At 47.9% G+C, this 23,250-nt stretch overlaps 1 protein-coding gene across 2 annotated transcripts in view; it reads left to right on the top strand.

Annotated features, from left to right (window-relative positions):
* The window catches only part of CALN1 (calneuron 1), a 134,281-nt gene that overhangs the window by 57,032 nt on the left and 53,999 nt on the right, over positions 1-23,250 (top strand). For both annotated transcript variants that reach the window (XM_086624721.1, XM_009983759.2), the window contains 2 exons: positions 6,964-7,107; positions 21,317-21,429. In XM_086624721.1, the coding sequence (XP_086480847.1) occupies positions 6,964-7,107; positions 21,317-21,429 (257 nt within the window). The remainder of the gene's footprint in view (positions 1-6,963; positions 7,108-21,316; positions 21,430-23,250) is intronic.

Genomic DNA, 23,250 nt, shown 5'->3' with positions numbered 1-23,250 from the left:
GCATGGACTGAAAGAGGTCCCTGAAGGTGATTCCTACTGCTAGAGGTGGCTTGGGTCACAGAAACCGAAGCCGCCCAGAATGGCTGAAGCCCCATTTTGAAATGCTGCAGCCATTGGTCACCTCTGAAACTTTCTTCTAATTGCCAGGCTAAATTTGCTCATATCCATTTGTTCTTAGACCAATATTGCTCTTCACCTGAAATGGCTTTTCTCTGTCCCTGGAATGTCCTCTCCATCTCCCTGCTCTCAGTGCATTGCAGATAGAAATCAAAGCACCTCCATGAGCCGAGCCCTGCTCTTTTGCCTGGAAGCCTGGCCGTTTGCATCCTCTCCAACCTCATCCTCAGTTCTTTCATTCTGAGTTCATGCCTCACCACTCAGGACCATCCTGTACTTTTCTCAGGCACTGAAACCTTGATTATTCTGCATCATTTACTGCTGTGGGCTACAACACAGTATCTTCAACCCCATGCATCCTTCTATTGGCATTGGGAGGAGCTGAAGGAGAGCCCTGCTTGTCTCTTGCATGATATTCTGGCCACAGTAGGGAAATTTCTAGGGAAGAGTGGAAGTTTTTATATGGCCAAATTCTTCTAGCAGCTGGCTTTCAGCACCGTGCTCCCCCGCCAGCTCCGCGCGGCGCTGCAGGGCTCGTGCTGTCACACGCTGCTCAGCGCGTGTCGCCTGCAGCAGGGATGCAGCCACCTTTATGGAGCAGCCTTGGACGAAGGCGTTTGCGTGCTGTCCACGCCAGCCTGCCCTTGGAGTAAATACCCTCAAGTACTCCAGATCCTGCCCCTGTTGCTTGCACTATAGGCTTCCATTTAAGAGAGTATCTTGTAGCAACAGAAAGCCTTTACGTTGCGTATTTGTCTGGTAATGGGGTGTTCCTGCCGGTTACTTGGCAAGTGTTGCATGTGTTTGGGAACATAACCACAGGAAATGTCATTTCCACAAATCATTTTTTTCCCGAGGAACTAAAAAAAAAAAATAAAATCTGCCAAATTATATGTGAAAAAGTCCCTCTGAGGAAAAACAAGACGAGGCACTTAGTTTTTGAGGCAGACCTTTCTGAGCTGAGATGCTTTGTCAAGTTGACTGGCACCGGTTTGCTTTGCCCATTTGGCGTAACTGTGTCTATCTGAGCTGCCGGATGAACCGGGATGTTTATGCCTTGTTTCCAGCTGCATGTTTCTGGTGATGCTGACAGCACTTGGTTCAGGTAGATGTGGCTCCAGGTTGCAGTGAAAGAGTTTGATCTGAGGATGCTGAACTGTTTTGCTGAGATTGAGAATAACCAAGCGAAATATTTTGACACTTTCAATTGGAATATATTGGATTATGTTGGGGGGGAAAGGGGGTGTTTCCATTAGATGAAAAATGTAGTTATTTTGACACTTCGTTGCAATTTGCAGAAAGAAGAAAAGCAAGCATAAGAATAGCAGATGGAGGGATGGAAATTTCCATTTTTTTTTAAACAGACATCGTAGTTACGAGACTCACTTAACAGTTCACTCAAGGACGTGCTATTTGCAGCTTTTAGATCATTCAGTTTGTACTTTGGTGCCCAAACCTGCAATTAAATGAATGAGATGACTTGCAAGATTTCGGGTGGTGGTATTTCTTCTCTTATCATACTAACGGAAGCAACCGGATAGGACTCTGATTGTAATTACGGTGCGCGTAGGGTGTGGTAGTTACAGCGTAATTACACAATTTATTATGGTGGTATTTATACCCAGTGGAACAACCTGGAACCATCTGCAGCGCCCGGGGGTGGCGAGTGGACACGGATGGCTCTGGCTGAACTTATTTCCCAGAGAACTGTGATTCATTCTCATTCAGGAAGCAAAACAAGAGATAATGATGGTTGCCTCTAGTTACCAGTCGGAGGGAAATCGTCTGTAAACAAACCTGCTACTGAACTCGGAGAAGGGATGAGCTGGGGAAGGGAGCACGAGGTCCAGCCCAGGGCAGCACCAGTGCGGAGAGGTGTTTTGAAGGCGAAAGGCTGGAGCAGGTGCGATGGGAGCGGGTGGGTGAGGACGTTGGCTTTGGGTCGTTCTGAATGCAGAGGGGGTTAACGACTCTCTAGGCTGGTGTGGGTCCGACTCTGACAGCTGTCTTGCTTTGTGCCCTTCGGAAAGGTAATAAACAAAAATCATCCTTTTCCCTGATTCCTCCTTTCTTCCCAGAGGAGTGTGGAGGTAATTGTCTGGCTGTGTGCTCCAGAGCAGGGCAGCTGGAGGGTGCAGCTGTTAAAGGTGAGGAGAGAGGGGGAATAAATTAAAAGCAACCTCCCCTACGCAGCTTTAGAATGCTCAAATCACTCTGAGAAATGAGTCCTGTGCTCTCAGCTCCTGTGGAACATATATCCTCACTTGGGGAAAAACCCAGACCTAAACCTTCCTGAGAAACGTGCCTTCAAGCCCAGCTCACCACACCTGCCTTGGCCCAGCTGGTTCTCGGGTGAGGGTCATTCTGCTCCCAAATCTTGGCCCGTTGGCACAGCGCTCCTTCCTTCTTGCTGCACTTCTTGTCCTGGCAACTCTTTCCAGCCTCGTATTATTTGGGAATTTAATTAATGTTGGGTCTGCTCCCTCTTTGAGATCGTTAATGAAGGTGTGATTTAGGATGGGGCCGGATGCTGATCCCTTCTCTCCCCTCGTTCACTTGAACACTGTTCAGCATTAAGCATTGTGTATGGTCCATCTGACAAAGTCTCTTTGTGGCAGTGTTCCGTGCTGGTCCCATTTGAATTAATGCTGGGAGTGAGATGGTTCAGTGCTGCTCATAGTCGCTGGCTGTCAGGTGAGCACCTTGGGGTTGAAATCACCCTGTACAGAGGAGCAGTATCGCTCTTCCCAGGGGCTGGAGAAACTGAGGCATGGAGAAAAGCACTCAGGTCCTCACCTGGGCTCCGTGAGAATAAGTGACATTTCCTGAGACTCAGGCCAATGCCATCACCAGCAAAACAGGCTACTTTGTCCTCTAAATCTTCCTCTACTTTCTAGTCTTTTTTCCCTTTTATACTCTAATATTCTAGTTCTGTGTCACCTTCCTATATTTGGGAGTCGAAGAAGATATGATATAGTGGAAAGAAGAATAAATATTAATATTTATTAATGCCCCAAAGGAGATGTAATCCAAACATATGTGCTCAGTTTGGAGTGGAGGGCTGCTGTGAGAAGGGCTGGGCAAGGGGAAGGGCAGCTGCTGGGGCAGCATTGTTTTGACACCCGCTGCCCCCGTTATCTTTACTCTTCCTCTTAAAGACAAAAGAGGGCTCTGCTTTTCTTGACCAGGGTGAAGCTTCCAGCCGAAATGGAAGAGTTCTCAAAGTTTCTCCCGAGCCCTGGTAGTGTCTTTATTGAGAGATTTACTCCATGGACCACATCTGCTCCCAGTTGTGAGTCAGGAGCATCAGTTGCCATGGCAACTTCTTTGGGCAAGTCATACGGGGAAAGCGCTGATGTATTTTTAGCTTTGGGTAATGAAATTTAACAGCTGGAAATAAAGATGAGGGCCAGCCAGGGTGCCACAGGTTCACGGACCGCTGTTTGGGCCCAGCTCTTCGGCAGCACCAGCGGGATGAGCTGGTGGGGCTGTGTTTGGGAAGGCTGCTCTGGCCTGTGGCTCACGTGCTGGGTGCTGTGCGGGACAGCACCCGCGAGTACGTCAGAGGAGAAGGAATCACTATAAAGCAAAGCTGATAAGGAGGTGGTGTTACATGTAAAGATAAAGAGGAGGCACTGCCTGAGGTCAGAGCTGCTTCGTGTACGCTGTGTTCAACCTATAAATAGCTCTTTGAATATACCTCTGCACAAGTGGTATTTATAGAGTGATGAGTGAAAAAAGCTCCATCTGAGGTCAGGAGTTGATGTGTGAAGGATGTTTCAGGCTTGGTCAAAAGTTCAAGTTTCTGAGAGGTATGGAACAGAGCTGGACCCCAAATGTGTGGGGTTTTCTCCTCTGGTGGAGGCTCGAACGTTGCAGTGCTGTTAACTGCACCTTGTGAGCTCAGTGTGTCTGCAGAGGACGCTCACTAGATGTTGGCATTCAGATGTGCTACAGCAAAGCCCCTCTACAGACATAATTTATTCACGTAATTTGGATCCATCTAACTCACGTGTAAACTTTTCTGAAGGTAGAGTCACATTTTATTTTCTAAAATACTTTCTTGGCTCCCTGCAATATTTTTAGTTCCTTCGTCTTCAGCTGTCAAAAGTTTATTTTAAAATTAATTGATTTCAGTGTAATATTTACTGCACTTTAGCTTTCAGCACAGCATATGAAAATAGATTTCACTACAACTGGCAGTGGCTGATGGGATTCGTTCCTACTCCAAAGGCTCTTTGCATTATGTGCCGATATTTCCAGCCGAGCTCGCTTTCAACAGCCTCACCATCTTCTCATATCACCGAGCTTCCACCAGCTTGGGCTGGCAGGGAGGCAAGGTGAAGCATTTAAGTTTAAAGAAGCCACAGTTGATGCATACCTGAACCCGAAGCGTCGATATTACAGGTCTGGCCCAATATCCAGTGGAATTAATAGGATCTTCCCTGTTTGTGTCAGTGGGCTCTTTGGCTGGATTAAAAATTGATCGTGTCTCATTGTGATAACCACAGCTGTGGTGAAGATTAAGCAGCGGGTCACGGCGGTGCCCTGGCCCTGGCCCATCACCGGAGTGTTACACATGGCAGAACGCAGCCCACGGAAATTGGAGCAGACTTTGCCAACCCACCGGGGTTGTCAAGGGAGGTGCTGAACCTTGAGGTTTAGTAGCAGCCTTTGAGTTGTAAAGCTTTAAATAACCTGTTAGCAGAGACATCACTGAAACCATTTCCTGGTGGGTTATAATGCTCTGGGTTTTCTCCTGGGAGGACCGAGGAACATCCGTTACCTTTCACGTGGCCCCACCATGGAGGCTGGTGCCTCCCTGGTGCCTGGGAGTGGAGGACAGATGGAGGTGACGTGCCCCATGTCCATGGCAGGACCAAGAATATTTTCTCATCTGAGCCTTAATGCCTGAACTACCACGGGCTGGAAATACTTTTTCCATCCAGTCTGTTTCCTGATAGAGAATAGAGTATTTTTTTAATAGGTTGTTTTGAGTTATTTTGCCCAAAAAAATCTGCTGAGTTTTCCCTCCTACTTCTCCAGTGAAATGCTTTCACATGAAGGTTAAACTCCTCTGAGCAAAGTTGCAGCAAGCCACAGCATGCTGTTTTTCATATACATATACAAGGGTGTGTAGTGACAGGACAAGGGGCAATGGATTTAAACTGAAAGAGGGCAGATTTAGGTTAGATATAAGAAAGAAATTTTTCACTCTGAGGGTGGTGAGGCACTGGCACAGGTTGCCCAGAGAAGTTGTGGATGCCCCATCCCTGGAAGTGTTCAACGCCAGGTTGGATGAGGCTTTGGGCAACCTGGTGTAGTGGAAGGTGCCCCTGCCCATGGCAGGGGGGTTGGAACTAGATGATCTTTAAGGTCCCTTCCAACCCAAACCATTCTATAATTTGATGATTCTATATATCCTCATTCCAAAAGAGGAATCCTGTATTTTCCTCTCCACAGCGCAGGGCAAAGACTGTTTCACCAAAACTAAGAAACCAGTACCTCTTTCCCCACCTCTAACCAAACCTTTTCTAGTAAACATGCTCCCAGCTGACTGGAATGGCAAAATTTCTCCATTTGGCATTTTCAGTGGTCAGATCTGGGCAGCTCGGTGGTGGGGCTTCAAGCTGAGAGGTCTGTGAGGAGCAGGAGATGTGCTGAGCTGTCGAGGTGGTGGACGCATGGGGGTCCTTTGGTGGGCTGCAGGAGAGGAGAGTGGCTATCAGAGGCTGTGGGGGGTACACCAGAATTAAAAAGCAAAACAAAGTCAGGTGTCAGAAGCTGAGCCAGGCTGGGGAAGAATGATGGAAGCGATTCCTTTGATGCCATCAGCATTTTTATTGATCTGAGGCTGTTTATTGCTGTAAAATAGTTATAAATTAGAGAAAAGCTGTGAAGAGAAGTGAGAGATGGAAATCGCCCGGGTATGGTTTAAAAGATGTACATGGGCATTTATCAAACCCAGGCATTGGCTGCAGGGCTCCGTACCCTGCGGAGAAGGTGGTCAGCACCCAGCCCTGCTCACGTAGGTTTGGTGGAGAAAGTTAGAGCTTGGTCTGCCCGTGTGACATAAGGTAAATGTTCTTTGCAGACATGCTGAAGGGCTTGGAGAAGGGGCGCTGGAGGAGGCCCTGGGGCTGGGGTTTGTTGCGCAGCCGTACGCAGGGAGAATTTCCTGTAGATCAGGCTGGTTCACCTACAGCAGCCCGGGGCAGATGCTGCAGAAAGAAACGGAGTTCGATGTGTGATGAATAAATAATTTGGCAATGATATTTAGCACAGAAAACAGGCAGCGTGAGCGTGGACACTGTTGTATTTATCTGTCTGCATCCAGAGGCGTGCATGTGTGAGTGCAGGCACACAAGTGTATATCTGTGTGTGAACATGTCGTGGTCACCCTAACTTGATCAAATATGCATCATTAACATTAGAGAAGTTAATATGTGCTGCTTCTGCTGCTATATAAGCTGGAGAAGGACTTTTGACAAGGGTATATAGTGATAAGACAAGGGGCAATGGCTTTAAACTGAAAGAGGGGAGATTTAGATCAGATCTAAGGAAGAAATTTTTTACGTTGAGGTGGTGAGGCACTGGACCAGGTTGCCCAGAGAAGCTGTGGCTGCCCCATCCCTGGAAATATTCAAGGCCAGGTTGGATGAGGCTTTGAGCAACCTGGTGTAGTGGAAGGTGTCCCTGCCCATGGCAGGGGGGTTGAAATTAGATGATCTTTGAGGTCCCTTCCAACCCAAACCGTTCTGTGATTCTGTGTCCCATGTGTGCAGATGCATTGACCAGAGAGTCCTCCACCATAACAACTCCTCTCTTCTTCCTCCTCCTTTACAGAAATCCGTGAAGCTTTCCGAGTGCTGGACAGGGATGGGAATGGCTTTATATCCAAGCAGGAGCTGGGCATGGCAATGCGTTCCTTGGGATACATGCCCAGTGAGGTGGAGCTGGCAATTATCATGCAACGCCTTGACATGGATGGTGAGTCTTTGCTGTTGGTTCTTCTCTGTTACTGTGCACCACAGCCAGCATTTTTGGCTCAAACAATTTGCAGCCACCAAGGATGGTCTGGAGAGGAAGCTGTGAAACTTTGCCTTTCACCACAGCGAGGAAATGGCAGGTGACTGTGAGCTGTCAACCTCCCATAGATAAACCCACCTCTCAGGCAGCCCACGTAAGGGAGATGGAGCATCTTTTATTTATTTGACCAGCTGTTACAGCTGGCGGAGACAGCCCAGCTCTTGCAACCTTTCTCTGCAAAGGTGCAAATGGTCTTTTGCAAGGCTGTGGTAACCTTTCTCTTTGCGTTCCTGGGCAGCATCTGGCCCAGTGACGCTTGCTGGGAGGTGACCTGAGTGCCCAGCCAAGGAGAGCTGCCCAGTCCTTCTTGCAAGTGAAAGATGCTGGGGATGGGAGCTCTGCTGTGTTGTAATGAAGCGTTGATGGTTTTTGAAAGAGAAGTTTAGAAAGGTGGAATAATTTTGAGCAAAGTCCTGCTGTGAGAGCTCGTCAAATGGTTACTAAGAGGTAATAAAAGAAACAGAACCCACCATTAACGAGAGGAGAGAAATGCAGCATCAGGATGCTGGAGCCAGGGGGGATTTTTTAACTGCCGCAAAGCTACAATCATTGCTGATCGCAGTGAGCGGGCTGTCTTTAAAATGTCCTTGGTCAGAGCAGGAAGGGAGACTTTTCTGGTGCCTGAAACCTGCAGGGAAGCTGGGGTGTGGATCCGACCTTCTCCCACCCTTCTGCAGACGGCTGCAGCGAGGTGGAAACGCTGCGCAAAGTCAGATGAAATCATCCCAGACCAGAGTGCTGGACGCAGCCCTGGTCTGGAGGGGGGATGCTTGGCAAGCCACCGCGACGCCAGCATCCTTGGGGACACTGCTGAGAGCAGAGACCGTGGGAGATGGTGGTGTTGGGAGTGAAGCTCTTCTACCTGCCAGGAGGTAGATATCCTGAGTTGAATGCCCCGATGACATGCACGATACGACTGTATTCATCAGGCCAGGGGATGTGGAGAAGAGGCTGTCAGCCTGCTCAGGGGTGTTCAGCATCTCCCCTAGACAGGGAGAAAAAGTAATGCAAAACGTTAGATAGAGAAGATCAGTTTTTGGAATGATCTCATTCCTGAAAGAAAAGAAAAAAATAAAATCCATCACTTTTAAAAGCGTTTTCTCCAAAAATTATTGTTTTCACCCTGTTATGTTCGGCTGGCCTTTCCTAGCAGACCAGGTGATTTCTTTTTAGGTTTTGCAAAGGCCAGACTCAGCAGAGTGCCAGTTCATGGGGTCTTCTACCAAAACTCTGCACTTTTTTGGAAAAAGAGTGCTGTGGACTTGGCTTCCAGTTTTGGTTCCTCTCCAGTTATTCCCTGACTCTTGGTCTCAGAGACGTGAGACTTTGGCACTCTCTCGTATACACTGCTAGTGTGCAGGGACCTGTAATCGGAGAGGTGGAGCAAGAATGTGGAGTAATGGGCTGCAGATGGAAGGTGTTAAATTCCTGTTTGAGACTTTTCAGAAAGCTCCATATGGTTTCTGCAGAGTTGGGAGATGATCCTCCATCTCTTCCAGCTCAACTGTTCCAACAGCTCCAAAGATACAGTCCAGTTGTGCCGAGTGTTTTTATTGTTCTTATGTCTCAGCTGCCTGTTGTTGCAGTATTTTGAGTGGAGGGTTTGGGGCTGGACACAAGTCTGTGCTATGTGAAGGTCAAATGAGCCATACATTAAAAAAAAAGACAGGGTAATGGGAAATTCCTTAGGCACTGAGCAAATAGGGGAATATTATGTGAAAGATTTACCTTGCCTGCAAATTGAATTAATGCTGTACAACTTGAATTAGTATTAAATGGCTGATGACTACTTTTTCTCCAATGGATTGTCTCTTTTTTTTTTTTCTGTGATTTAACTTGAAATATGTGGTGAGAAGCAGCAATCGTATCCTCTTTCTTCTCCCACTGTGCATGAGCATCACTCGATAGCTGGGCTTGAACCCGGTGAGCTCCCAGGGATGTCAGTCATGCCCTGCGCTCCCAGGGACAGCCTTACCCTCCTGCCCATATAGTCCTGTTGAGAGTTGCTGAATTTTTCCAAGGCTTTGGCTCAACATCAGGTGGGTGGGAAGCTCAGCTGGACAAAAGGTCACATTCAAGGAGGAGTCCCCTGCGGCCAGGAAAGCCAGGGGGAGGCGGTAATCCTCCTGCGCATCTCCCAGCACCTGATGTGGATTATGATGTGACGGCAGGTAGCGTAGCCAGACGCCCGTTTCTCCACGCAAGGCTGCTGCTGTCTGCTAATAATGAGGTAATACAATTGGCAGTGAGTTATATTTAATCTGAACCAGCCTGGACAGACCTAGCGCAAACATACGGTTTTCATCAGAAATTACCTTGGGAGTACATTCGCGTTGCCGGATGGCAGGGTGGCTGTGTCTGCCATGGCTTATTTAACTGATGGGCTTCAAACATTGAGCAACTGGAGTCAGTTTGAATTGTTTTTTCCTTGCCAGCCCTGTTTTCTGTAGGGATATGGAGGGAGACTGAGCCCTGTCTGGGTGAGGTTGCAGGAGCTGTGTTGTGAGGTTGAACAGAACGTGTTTTAAGAGGAGAATTTGTGATGTATGCTGGAGTGGTTTTTGTGGCTGAGCATAAACTGATATGACAAGAGCATTTCACACCTGTATGTCACCTTCTGCCACAAAGCATCTCACTGAGCTCAGTGAATAATGCAGGGATCAACTCCAGAGGTGCCCGAGGACAGTTGCTCCTGGGGCTGTAGCATGCAACTGCTCAGTAGCACATAGAGAGCCTCCAAATCAGAGCAGAAATGAAGGTGCATTTCATAATTCATTGCATTTGAAGGCAAAATGTAGTTAGTTAGAAAACGCTGCTTGAGCTTAAGTGGAAATAGCAATTGCACAGTTTGGATTTTGCCCAGGAGCTCTTCACAGGTGTCATATCACTTCTAATGCCTCCATGACTCTTGAGTGTTGCCATCAACCTTCCTGCACAGGTGACATGCCAGCATGGCATTGACAGGGTGGATATGGGTGCAATGAGTGGGTTTGCCCACTGAGAATGTCACAGGGTGACACTGAGAATGCTCAAGAGCTTCCGAAAGTCCTCCAGGGCTAAGAGCAGTGGGAGGGGGCTCCTGCCTGTGGGGATCGCAAGGATGCTCAACATCCCATGCCATGAAGCCCATGGCACACAGAGAGGCTTGAGTTATCTGCTGGGCTTCAGTGCCATGGCATAGCAAAGCTGCTGCAGGGCTGGGGAAGAGGGACAGAAGTTTAGCTAAAAGACAGTAAGATGGGACCCCAGGATGGCTTGGGGCCAGCAAAAAGAGCAAGATGTATTTTCCTGTTTACAGGCAAATGCAAACTCACAGCAAATCCTATATTGAGAAGCATCAAAAACTACCCTCCCATCCCCAGAGATGGCTGTCAAAGATTCCCAAGAGGCTGACTGCATGGTTGCCCATTGACTTGTGGAAAGTGAACCTGCCTATGGCAGGGAGGTTGGAACTAGATGATCTTTAAGGTCTTTCCAACCCAAACCATTCTATGATTCTATGACTTGACTATTTTTGCCCCAACAACTGAGGTGATTTTGGGCCACTGAGGCAGGAGATGTTTTGTTCCTGTGCTGGGGCAGGGAGTGAGTGCTGGGAACTGGTGGTGGCACGTGGGAAGCCCTCAGCCTTGGCTGTGCCTTATCCTGAGGACACACCACAGCCCTGCAAAGGACCATGCTCCCAGCTACGTTTGCCTCCTTAGCATGGCTTCACTGAATGCACCTACTTCCAATGAGTATCTAATTCTCACCAGTTCTCACTGTAGGAAGGTGACCATCAGAGCCTGGAGTATCCATTGCATTTCCTACAAACGCTTTCTCCACCTTTTCTTCCCAGTCTCCTTACTGTTGTGCAAGGCATGCTTCACCCAGGTGAAGAGGAATGCAGTTGCTGCAGGGGGAAATATTATAGTTGGCATAAAAATCTGAATTAGGGAGAAAAATGAGAACCTACTTGGACTATTTCAAGGTCTCAAGAGAAATCTCATAAATCTTCAAACACCCTTTTATGAACTACTGGAAGATGCTGTGGCATTGCTGTGATGGAGGAGATGAAAGCACCAAAATAGAACAGAAAGAAAAGGGATTTTCAGTGAAAAATTGCCTCTTTTTGGGAAGGGATGTGAGGAATGCTGGTTCCGGCACATGTCAGAGCATGAGATTTGCATTAGGCCAAAGCTTTGCTTACATCTTGATAGAAGTGGTGCGTGACTGTATGCCAGCAGAAGGTTGTTCGGGATAGCTGGGCATCTATCCAGTGTGCTGTGCCTTATAGGGACACATGGTTTGCTTTTGGTCTGGAAACAGAGGTCAAATCTTGCCTCAGTTTATACCCTTGATTTGCTTTATTCTTAGACATAATTAGGTATTGCATGAACGTAAACATTGCAGACTGTGAGAGGTGCATACATTTCTGTCTGCAATCTGGAGAATGACCTGAAACGTTCTGCCAGTATGTGGAAAGTAAAATATTTTATATATTTATGTGCTGGAAAAGAAATTATTTGTAAATTCTTCCAATTGGCAGTAATGCTAATAAAAATGCAGAGAAATGGCACATTAAATGTGTTGCCTTATCTGGGATGCCTACTCTTTAAGCAGACTTTCGCAATAAAATAGATGAATGTGTGACTTAAGTGTCAAACTGTTTCGTTACAACATAAGACACTTTTATCTGAGGAATAAAATAAGCACTCAGTGTACTAATTAGAGGAGCAGCTGGTTTTCAGTACCCTGGAAAAATCACTTCAGGTTAACACAAGAGGGGAAAAAAACCCACCCCAGTGTGTCAAATTGTTTATTATAGTACAAATGGGGAAATACTTTGATCAAGCAGAAGGTTTCATCAGCGTACAAGCGAGCTACCTGTTACCTTTTATCACATTAGGTGATGCGTCAGCAGTAGTAGTGAAAATACAGCTATGACATCCTTACGAGCAACAAAAAACAGGGGAAGAGATCTCAATTTAAAATTCTGCATATTCCCAAGCTGCTTTGCAATGGCTTGTTGTGGAGCAGGGAATGAAAGAGGGGATAAAAAACCAGTAAGGTATTCACGGTGCCCCTGGCAAAAAAGGCTTTGAAGATAGGCATCTTTCCCAGGTGGCACTTCTGAGGTTCATCCAGCTTTGGGCAGCCCCATGGCTGCAATGGGGTTCTGCAGATTTAATGTCTTCTTATGCTTTGCAAGCAGAAGTTGTGCTGCCCAGGTGCTGCCCCGTACAGCAAGACATGTGATCCCCTTTGGAAAAGGAATAAACGACAGCGACATAACGGCATGGCATCAAGGGTGGTGCCAGCACACTGGCTCCCGAAAAATCAGTTCTCCGAGCTGTTGTGCTGCTGTTGGATCAGGGTTTGTACGTAGATGTTGCTTTGGTTTGCTTGTGCTTGCTTCCCCACACCAGGGAAGGCACATCAAATTTGGGTAATCCACTGGCTGGAGCATGTGTGCTGCGTTACTGGGGTGGGAATGACCAAAGGACCTGGATTGGGACATCTGGAGAGAGAATAGACCTCTCTTCTGAAAATTAAGGGTTGAGCTTTCCCCTGTGACCTGCAGAAGGCGAGTTCCTTGCTCTTAGACGTTGCATGGCCAAATGTTTGCTTCTGTCCAGAAGACTGGCTTGTGCTGCCCTATGTGGTACAACAGTGACATTCACGAGCTGAAAGCCTGTTCCCTCTTTCTTTTGTCTCTACCTCTATTCTTCTTTTCTTTGATGATTTGTTTTGGGGTTTTTTTTGACTGCCATAGATAATTCCTTGTGTTTCAGCATTTCAACACGACACTGTAAAACAGCCCAGGATGTTGGAGGTTGACCAGAAACCGTTTCTGTGTTTAAAATGCAGAGTTAATAGGAAAAGCGTGGATGGGTTCTTGCAGACTTTGGGTTTGTCCTCTGTCCTCAAAGGCCTCGGATTTTTATATGTGAGAAATGATCTAGCAACATTTCAGCGTGTTTGTCCTTTAAAGTGTGTTGCTGAGCTGTGAAACTTGGCCGGTGAGATGGATTTGATGAGACTTGTCTTTATTTATAGAGGCCACATTCTTCGTGTCTGCTCTGATTTGTGAAATGGATATTATCATATTACGTGTTCTCGCTGCAAAGAATGAAGAGTAATTATTGCTGCTGGTGAAGCTAGTCAGCTTTGCAGCTCGGTACTGGGAAGAGGTTCATAAGTAATATCAAATTCTGTCTTCGGTGCTGTGCTGGGATGGCTGAGTGCAGCCATGTTGGATAGAGAGGACAAGAGGAAACACCAAATTGCGATTCCCTCACCGAAAGCTCCCACCCTGTGCTCCAACGGGGCAGAGTCCTCTGCAAAACGCAACGTGCGAGCCCCGGTCTGTCTCGTGCAGGCATGCCTTGTAATTTGTTTGCATCCTTGTCTCATTTTACTTATTCCTTCAAATGCAGTGTTCCTGGTATTATGATTTTGGTTTCACGGGACGCGTGTGCCACAGGGAACACGCGTCTTCCTGTTTTAATGAGCCTGTGGGTTGGTGGTCGTCTCAACGTTGTGCTGAGCTGTCTGATAGCTGCCGTGACACATGCAGAGCTCTCCTGCAATTCCCAGGGCCTGGGAAGCAAAAATAATTAAAGTCCTGGGTAGCTGGAACGTGATTTCGCTCCTCTCAGTCCGTTTGGCAAAGGGACCAACTGGTTAAAGCTTGAGAGATATGAGAGTTCTGCAAAGCCCTTGGTTTCACGTGTCGGGTGCCTCTGCGCAGGGAGAGGTCCGGGGGGATGCAGGCGTGGGGGCCAGGAGTGGCTGGCAGTGGCCATGTGGCCTCTGCAGTGCCTTTCCCTGCAGAAGGGCTGGTCGCCGGGCCGGTGACTGGGATGTCCTGTGGCTTCCCAGGGCTGCCGTGAAGCTGGCACGCTGCTCAGCAGGTGTCTGATAACTTTTTTTTATTATTATTATTTTTTTCACTGCAGTCACTGTTTTTGTTGGACTTTCCTTCTAGCCGAGCGCTGACAGCATCCCGCTTGTTTCAGTGCTTGCGGTGGAGCACGGGAGACATCACAGCTGGCGCCGCAGCGGCAGAGCCCCTGGTCCTCTTCAATCACTGTCTCGCAGGTCAGCTCCTGGACAGGCTCCCCTTGGGCAGACATGGGAAGTTAATAGATTTCTTTTTGGTTTTTTAATGGGGAAGCAAACAAGTCCTCCGCAGCCATTTCCTCTTCCTTGCAAGATGAGCCAAGGGGCTGTCAAAACGAGTAACTCTCAAGGTCCTTTTCCCAGTGTCATGATGGATGCACCCCCAGCTCTGTCTTCCTGGGTTCCGTTTGAGCCTTCCAGACCCCATGGAAATTTCTTCCTCCAGGAACATGTGTCTGTACAATTTGCTAATCTTTTATGTGTAGTTGTCATCGAACCAGAGCAGCCAGCTCTGCACAGCTGCTCCGAAAACTGCCAGACATGGAGGTGCCCTTAAGGGACAGAGTGGGCTCCAGCGGAGATGTTTCACCTCTTCCTTCAGCTCCAATGAAGTTTTTCCCTTCAAAAAGCAGTCATTCAAGCTGTAGGATATATGGCAGAGCTGGTGAACGGTGAAAGAGTGGCTGCTGGATATGCTCCCACTGTTCCTGAGGAGCAAGAGAAATAAGAAATTATGTTTTTTACACATATGCTTTGATGGGGAATATCAGAGACCCTCTGCAGGTGGCTCTGGGACAGAAACTCCCAATGGAATACAGAGGGGACTCTTTGGAAATAGGAGATGCTCTTTGCTGTCTTTCTCCATCCTGGGCACTGGTTGCACATCCTGTGCCCGTGGATCGCCACGTAGGCAGGGGAGGTCTGTCACCCAGCTCTGCTGGCAGCCTCCTTTCTGGAAATGTCTGGGGAAGGTGATGCGCCGTGCCTCAGTTTCCCCACTGCAAAACAGCTGTGTCAGCATCGTATTGCAGCTTTATCTCTTCCTTTCAGCCAATTTCACAGACGTCTAGAACTAGAACTGTTTTTAGAGAACCGTAGGATGGTTTGGGTTGGAAGGGACCTTCAAGATCATCTAGTTCCAACCCCCCTGCCATGGGCAGAGACATCTTCCACTACACCAGGTTGCTCAAAGCCTCATCTAACCTGGCCTTGAACACTTCCAGGGATGGGGCAGCCACAAAGTCAAAAGTTTTACAAAAGTTTCTCCCTAGTTCTTGTCAGAGTTACGGATTGGGGCTGTAATTTGGCAGAGAGTCTCTGGTCGTGCTGGGGAAAGGGCCAGGCTGGCGATCGGGCTGTTCTCCTCTGACCTTAAAATCTCAGAAACCGAAATACTCATCTGGGAAATATTGTGTGGCTCGAGCTTTTCTGTGCACATCCTCTGCACCATCTCAAGACACAGCAGCAGCGTTCGCCGGACGGTGTTATTGCTGCCCAGGTTACTTCATGGGCGCAAACAATGACACAGCCCGGGACAGAGGCACTGCAGTAGCTATTAAGAGAATAAAAATAAACAGGAGTGTTGTGTGCGCCTGGGACCCAAGCTGCAAAAGACTAGCTCATTAACTTTAAATATATCACCTAGCTGCTCTCTGGAGGTCAAATTCGAGAAAAAAAACAAAAGAAGTGTGAATACTTATGAGCCTGCACACAGCAGATCCTCACCTCCCGTTAAATATGTGCCTTATTTCAGTGCCATGACAAGAGACTTTTAAGGAGGAGGGAGAACCCGATTATCCTGAGACTGGCCAGGGAAAAGACTTATTTTGGAAGCAGTCAGGCCGGGTTCTGCAAGCTCCCAGTTCCATGCACAAAGCTCTGAACAGCAGATGTGAGTCTTGGTTCGTTTTCCCCCTCTTTTTCTTTCCCTCTCCTGCTCTGTCTTCCTCCAGCCCCATGAATATTTAGTTACATCCTCCAAGGGAGCCACTCCAACGGGAGACTTTTGGACAGATGGCAGTCGACTGAAGGCAGGGGGTCAGCGCTCTCCCACGGGACGGAGGGCGAGATGGGTTCATGCTTGCTGCTCCTCTGAGCATTTAATTGCTTCTTCACAGCAGAAGAGCTCTGGTAGCAGAGTTTGCAAGAGCCCACATACTGGCTGCTGCTACCTGGGATGGGGGGATTTGCTGTCTTGGCTCATCCCAATCCCTCTCTCCTTTTCCAGGTCCCATGGGGTTTGGGGGTGTTCTGCCCAGCACATCCAGCCTGGGCAAACCACTGCTGGTGGTAGATCCCGTGGGATCAGGACAAAGGCAGGCTGGGGCTCAGACCGTACGGGTGTAGCTCGGTAACAGTGAAGCAGGGGATATTTCGTGCTGTATCTGCCCTTCTTGGTGCCCTGACATGGTGACTGCAGAGCTCTGCCTGCCCTCAAACGCTTGTGTGTTTCCTGCTAAACATCCTCCAACAACTACAACCTTCCCTTCTCCCCTTCGTTGAAGTCAAGAGGGCTGAGAAGAAATGAAATCCTTGGGCTGGAGCTGGAAGCTCATCAGTTTATATAGAGAGTTGTGGTTTTCTGTGCTCAGCTCTGATGCACCAGTGAAGCACAGCACCTCCAGCAAGAGCAAATGATGGCACCTTCAAAGCTCTTTGGCCTGGGAATCTGAAAGCACAACCCCAGATGAATTAATTGAGTTTGAAGGCAAGCAGCTTAGGAGAGTAAATCCTCTTTCAAAGTACTGGAGGCTCCTTCAGCTCCCCTCAACATGCTTGTTCAACCCAGAGTTTGCTCCCTGGGAGCGTGGTGGTAGTTTTACAGGCTCCTCTATATGTTAAGTCATTAGTGCTTTTCCTTTATCCACATCCCATTGGTTTGTTTGGAAGAGCTAATGGCTAGTTTTCAGAGGTACAGACACCCCTTCCTTGGGGCTGTGATGTCCGAAGCAAATTTCCTTGGGCTGCAGTGTCTGGGAGAGCTGGAAAAGACCTTGGTTTTCCAGATCCATGCTGCTTTTAGCTGCTGCTCCATCATCTTTGGTGTGCTTGGCATAAGTGGATGTTGAACATGCTGCGGAGCCTGATGGTTCCCTGCTGTAGCACTGTGGAGCTCCATGGTGGTGGCCAAACTGAGCTCACAGCACAGCAAACATGGATGTTTGCTTCAAAATCAAATTATCCCCAAGGTCTTTCTGCACCCAGTGTGTGAACAGCGCGCGTTGTGACTTTGGCAGGTCTGGGACCCTTTGCTGTCCAAAGGTTGGTCTTTGGGCACTGAAAAAGTTCCTGGAAGACCCAAAGATGTTGCCAGGTGGCTTCCATGTCCTCTTTCTGTGGTGGAGCAATTATCCAGGCTCACACAATTGCTCCTGGGGCTGTTGACAGCGCATCTAGTTGCTATTCCTTTTTATTATCACATTTGACTGGTTTTTGTCAGAACTGAGACAGTGTCTTGCAGGGAGCAAACCTTTGTGGGGATCTGGAAGCACTTAGCACCCAGCCAATGCTAACGGACTAGTAATATTAAGCAGAGATGATTTGCCTCTGATGATGTGGCCAGTGATGTTCTGAGTCATAGTTTTAGTCATGCGAGGTTCAGCCACGATTGCTAAGCCCCTTCTGACTTTTTGACTTTAATGCCAGGATTAAGAGGAAGCGTTACGGGGAAGAAAAATGTTAGGGCATAATTGTAAGTAAATAAAGATTTTAGGTGTTTAAAACCAGGAGTTAAGTTCAGCTCTGATGTTTTTCTAAGACCACCCACAGCAGCAGTGTCCATCCCTTGGCTGATGGGTGGTATCTTGGGAAGAAAGTGGCATCAGGATCTCATCCTGCCTGGAACCCCTCTGGTCCTCACCCACCTTGACACATGATGGTCTTCCTCTGGCCCAGCTGACCCCCACCACCGTGCCTTGAGGTTTCCTTGCCCTCCCAGTTTGCAAATAAGTTACTGCAATGTGTGAGTGCCTTGGTCAATCCGGGACTTCAGCATCGCTTGAGTTTATCAGCCTCATCTGCATTTGTAAGCAGTGGGAGCTGGGAGAGGAGAATAGCTGTGACTGTCACTGGGTGGGGAGCACAGCCCACTCCATCCTGGCTGCAGCTTTTCACCTGCTTGTGCCCTGTTCCTCCTCGAGTTTGTTTTCCTTTGGCTTGATGACTTCTTGCTAAAGTAATAAATGTGAGCTTGGGGGCAGAAGGCGGTGGGAGGGTGTAAACACTGCACACGTTATAAACTGGCCCGAGGGGATGGCGAGGAATTGGGCTGTGTGATCGCTGCTGACAACAGTGTTGTTGGGGGCTTGCTGGGTGGCTCAATGAAAGGAGCAAGGGAAGGTGAGAGCAGTGTAGATGGCCTGGTGTTTTCCTCCCTTCTTCCCATCCCTTAAACCCAACTAAAAGTTCGTCTCTGAATAAGCCGCACATCGCTCGCTCTGAATATCAACTGCTCCCTGGTGAGGAGCACATCTGTAGGCACAGAAAAGCCAAACGTGGGGACGTGCGCCGTGTTTGATTTGCCTCCAAGGCAGATTCTCAAACAGATGCTTGATGCGTGCATCACACATCAGCTGGTAGCGCGCCGTGTACGTGACTGTGGCTCGGAGGAGGATGAAGAGGAAGGCATCTTTTGACTGCTCCCAACCCAAATTTCAAGCTGAGGGCTCGCAGGAGCCAATGATTGGCCTGAACTCTCGTAGATCCTATAGGTGATGCGGGCATTGGGCATTACCTGGTTATGTCGTGGTTGTAGAAAGAAATCCTGCGCGTTTTCACCTAGGAACCGTGCAGAGTTGCACCGGGTGTGTCTTGGAGCTTATGGGTTGTTTTTTATAATATTGCTCTGCTGGCTGTTGAATGCTGTAAAAGGGTTTTTCAGCCAAAATTGTGAGTTCTCCTTCGTGATATTGTGATTCTGCAGTCTCTTGAGATCCTGATGGCAGGAAGATTTGTTTTCTGCAGCTTAAAACAAATGTTAAAGAGACATTTCTACCAGGCAAAATGTTTTGGGGTCTAGTTTCCCCACTAGTTAACAGTTTTAATTGAAAAAGCAGTCAATAAGTGGATAATGTGTTTTGTAATGGCATCATTCTTCTGAGGTTGTGGAAAATGCTATAATTAGAGCTGATAATTAAACCCTGTGAAGTTAGTTACGATCCCTGGCGAAGGCGCAGGGAAGTCATGAGCAAGGGTTTGCCCAAAGCCTTGTTCTGAGTCAGACACAGGGCCTAGGACTCCTGGCACCCACTTTCTCATGAGTCATGTGCAGGACTAAGTCCTGCCTCTCCTCTGTGGATGAAATGACATTGAAGAAAACTCAAATTGAATAACTCAATATTTTGGGGTCGCGTATGGATAGACCAAATATATGCACAAGCAGGTACTGGAATCTCTTTAAAATGCAAATTGTTTTCTTGCTAATCTGGCTAATTTCTTTAACCCAATTTGCATCATAGTGTATGTTTTTGTTACTGTCTGTCCTTTGAAGTGATGTATGGAAATGGAAATCACCCCAAACCCACTGTCACCTTGTGTTACCTTCCCCAGTGTGATCTAACGTGCTGTGACTGATACAGTCCGACTTGATGTCACAAACCGATGCCTCCCATGGGGAAGCAGAAGGAACACATTTTCTTGTAGCCCATAAATGTTTTAAAGAATGGCTTTCCAAGTGATTGAGTGCCCGTCCCTTTCCTTTCTGCTTAATAAGCTGTCCCAGAAATGAACTCCATCCTGGAAGTGCTCAGCCCACCCCAAAGCCCACCCCCTGCAAAGCCCTTCAGCACGTGCTGAGCCTTGAAGGTGTGAGCACCTTCAGCAGTTGGATGGGGTCTTCTTGCATGTTCCAGGATCAAAGCTGTTATGAATCCCTGCTGGATTTCTTTTCAGAGCCCCTGTCACTGGCTCACCTCTAGGATATTCACTCTTGTCTTCAAGAAATTACGGACAGAACCTAGTGAATAGGGATCACTATTCTGGCAAACGAGTGTTTTGACTCTGCTTATTTTCACATTGTGTTTCTGCGAAGATAAGGACGTGGAGAGATTTCAATCAGTGGTGCATATGCTCAGATCAAGCAGACGAAATAGAATAAAAAGGAGAGACAGCAGCAGCATGCAGCACACGTGGTAAAGCCGTCACACAGGGCTGCTGCAGGTACTGCAGTCAACAGTGACATTTTAATAGTAGCCCTTGCATTGATCTGCTTTAGTCTGATGGCTTTAAACACTTCTTACACCTAATAATTTAGGAACAGCAACTACATGGAGAGGTGGATGCAGTCAGTTCCGGCTGAATTTGAATAAAAACCAACCAAAAAGTCTTACAGTTGCTCATTCTGTTTCCAGACTTGAAAGAGGGCTAATATATCCACCCATACCAATTGGCCTAATAAGATGTAGGAGGATGTGTCTATGGACTGATAGACAATGAGAGGGATACAGACATTGAACTACCCTGTTCAGAGAAGCAGGTGTTTCTAAGATCCTTCAACAGGCATGGATTTCCATTTTCATTAAACATCGCAGAAGTTCTCTGAGGGAAAAGCAATATTTGATACAACGATCAGATATACTCCAAACAGCCACGTGCCTCACTTACAAAATATTCAATATACCGGAGGGGCTCGGGACTGCGTAGGTTCAGTTCGTTAATGGCAGGAGCAGGCTCCTCTTCCTGCTGATGGTATGGAAGCTGTGTCTACACTGCCTGCTCTGCATGCTGAGCACACAGGGCTTCTAAGAGGTGGATGCTGATGGAAAGCTGAACTGAAATGCCTTGCAGATGAGCAATAGTCTGGCTCTCCCCTCTGCATGTACTCCCTTCCGCTGGAGGATGGGATTGGCCCTGTAAAAGCTTTGCAGAGACCTGGATGTTTGGTGGCTCTGTAGGGGGGAAATGCCCTGGCCACGCTGATGGCTTCTGTCTTCCTGCCAAAATTGGTTTTTTGAGAAGTGACTTACCTACAAACTCTCGGGCTGGAGAACAACCTATTCATCTCTATTTGTGCATCCCCTGGTGCTGTCTTCAGGTGTGGGTATGCCACAATATGGGCCGTTCATTGGGAAAACAACAAATTTGGGTCTGTAGGCACCACCATGCTGATGCAGGAGGTGCCATAGTGCGTGTACGGGTCCATGATATGCAGCAGATCCGGAGCAGCATGTTGGACATTGGCACTACATGGTACTTCAGTGAAAACATTTATCTTTTTCTTTCATTCCAGGGGATGGCCAGGTTGATTTTGATGAATTTATGACTATTCTGGGACCTAAGCTGGTATCATCAGAAGGTAGAGATGGCTTTCTGGGAAATACAATAGACAGCATATTCTGGCAGGTAAGTGGTCATTTTTTTTAAATGCAACTTTAGCCAACTATCAATAGCTTCTAGAATTGATTTCTTGAGGAGCACAAGATGTTTTGCTAAGCGTAAATGCTTGTGTAAAGCCTACTTGGCTCCCTCTTGTTGTGTGCTGTGTAGGATGATCCCGTGTTGCTGGAGGGACCTGCTCTAAGCTGAGCCCTGTGCAGAAGGAAGGGAAAGCCCTTACTGTGGATGAACTGCAGCTGAACACAACAAAGCACCCAGTTATTTATGCAGCATGTCTGGGAGCATTTTGGAGTTCATTTTCAGAGGAGAAAAACATTGTTCTCCACGAGTCTTTTGAGTCAGGAGCCTTGAACCTGTCTGACTGCCACTGTTCAATGTCCCTCAGCTGTGGCAGAGGGATGCCCCAGGCGGAGTGAGGTGTGCTCATGTCTGATTGATGCTTCTGCGGTTAATTTGGGTCTGAGGCTGCGGATAACGATGTGGTGCCAGTGCAAGTTTTCTCCGTGGTGCTGCCCTGGGGGTGGTTTGGTCCTGCCAGGTTCGGGCATCGGAGGGGATGCAGGTCTGGCAATGGGAGCTGCCTTGTATCTGTCGTACAGTGTGATTTTGATCAGCGTTAGACCTGCCTGGAAAAGCAGGGACAGTCCAGGCTGCTATGGTGGGGAATAAAATGTGCACAGTGCTGCACATTTCTTGCCAATGCATTAAATGTGCGGCTTCCTGTGAGATTACTGCTCATTTCATTGATCATCCAGCAGCCTTCGTTTGCTACTAAACTTTGGCTGTTACCAAGTTTATGTGAATCAAAAGAGTCAAACTTGGATGCAAGCATTTCTGTCCTCTTTTACTACCCTCCAGCACTGTCCAGACTAAATTGGGTGGAGTTTTGTAAAAGTCTTTTAAAAGCCTTTTAAAAACTTGTTCCTGGCTTCCTGGCATGTGGTAGAAATAACCCTGGAAATTCTGGTCTGGATTCTGGTATTTGGTCGTCAAAGCAAGAGTTCTGTGTTGGTGAAGCCGCCGTGGTTTGTAACGTACCAGGGGGATGTGAGAGCTGAGCTCACACCACAAAAGGCAGGACTGTGGCAGTCACGAATGTTTTATTGCCTCCCTTGCACCTTGCAAGGCTCATCCCAGCCCGTGAGCGATGGGGAGAGGAGGAAGCTCCATCCCGACCCACTGAGCCATTGGTGCCCTGCAGTGAGACTGGCCTCACCGGAGCCATTCAAGAAGCAAAAAAACCTGTTGGGAAAATCAAGTTCATGAGCTGACCTGTTCGATGGGGAAGCAGAGAACTCTGCTAAAGAAGCCCTCCCTAAAATTCAGCTCACAGGTTAACCCGCTGCCGTTCAATGACCCTTCAGCCCATGCAAATGCCTGCGGTGGATTTGCTCAGAGGAGGCGAGGAAGGGCGGACGTGTGCTCTGGTTTTAGGGCAGCAGGGCTCCTGGGCTTGGTGCCACCTTGCCCCCTCCTGCAGCAGGGACAGTGGCCCTCGTGCTGCCCTGGGCTGTGGTGGGACGAGTAAAAAGCATGCAGAGGCTTCAGGGAACCGGCCCCACGGTGGAAAGGGGCAGCCCTGGGGGTTGTCCGCGGGCAGCAAAGCTTTGACTGAATTGCACAAGCGCTCCAGGGCCTCAGAAAAAAAAAACAGTTTATGGTCTTTTACTTGTGAGGGTAAAAATACATCTCTTTACATAGCACTTTCCTGGATTTCAAAGCCCTTGAAGAGAAGGCTTCATCTCACATTTCGTTTCTCCTGGGGTAGGAGAGCTCATGAAGAATGTAGTAATTTTGCTGCTTATTCCTAAAGAAAAAGCAAGGATA

This window comes from Tauraco erythrolophus, chromosome 21, assembly GCF_009769465.1.
Source record: "Tauraco erythrolophus isolate bTauEry1 chromosome 21, bTauEry1.pri, whole genome shotgun sequence".
NCBI classification, from domain to species: domain Eukaryota; kingdom Metazoa; phylum Chordata; class Aves; order Musophagiformes; family Musophagidae; genus Tauraco; species Tauraco erythrolophus.
Note: the sequence above shows the minus strand (reverse complement) of the source record. Positions and strands in the feature narration are given on the sequence as shown.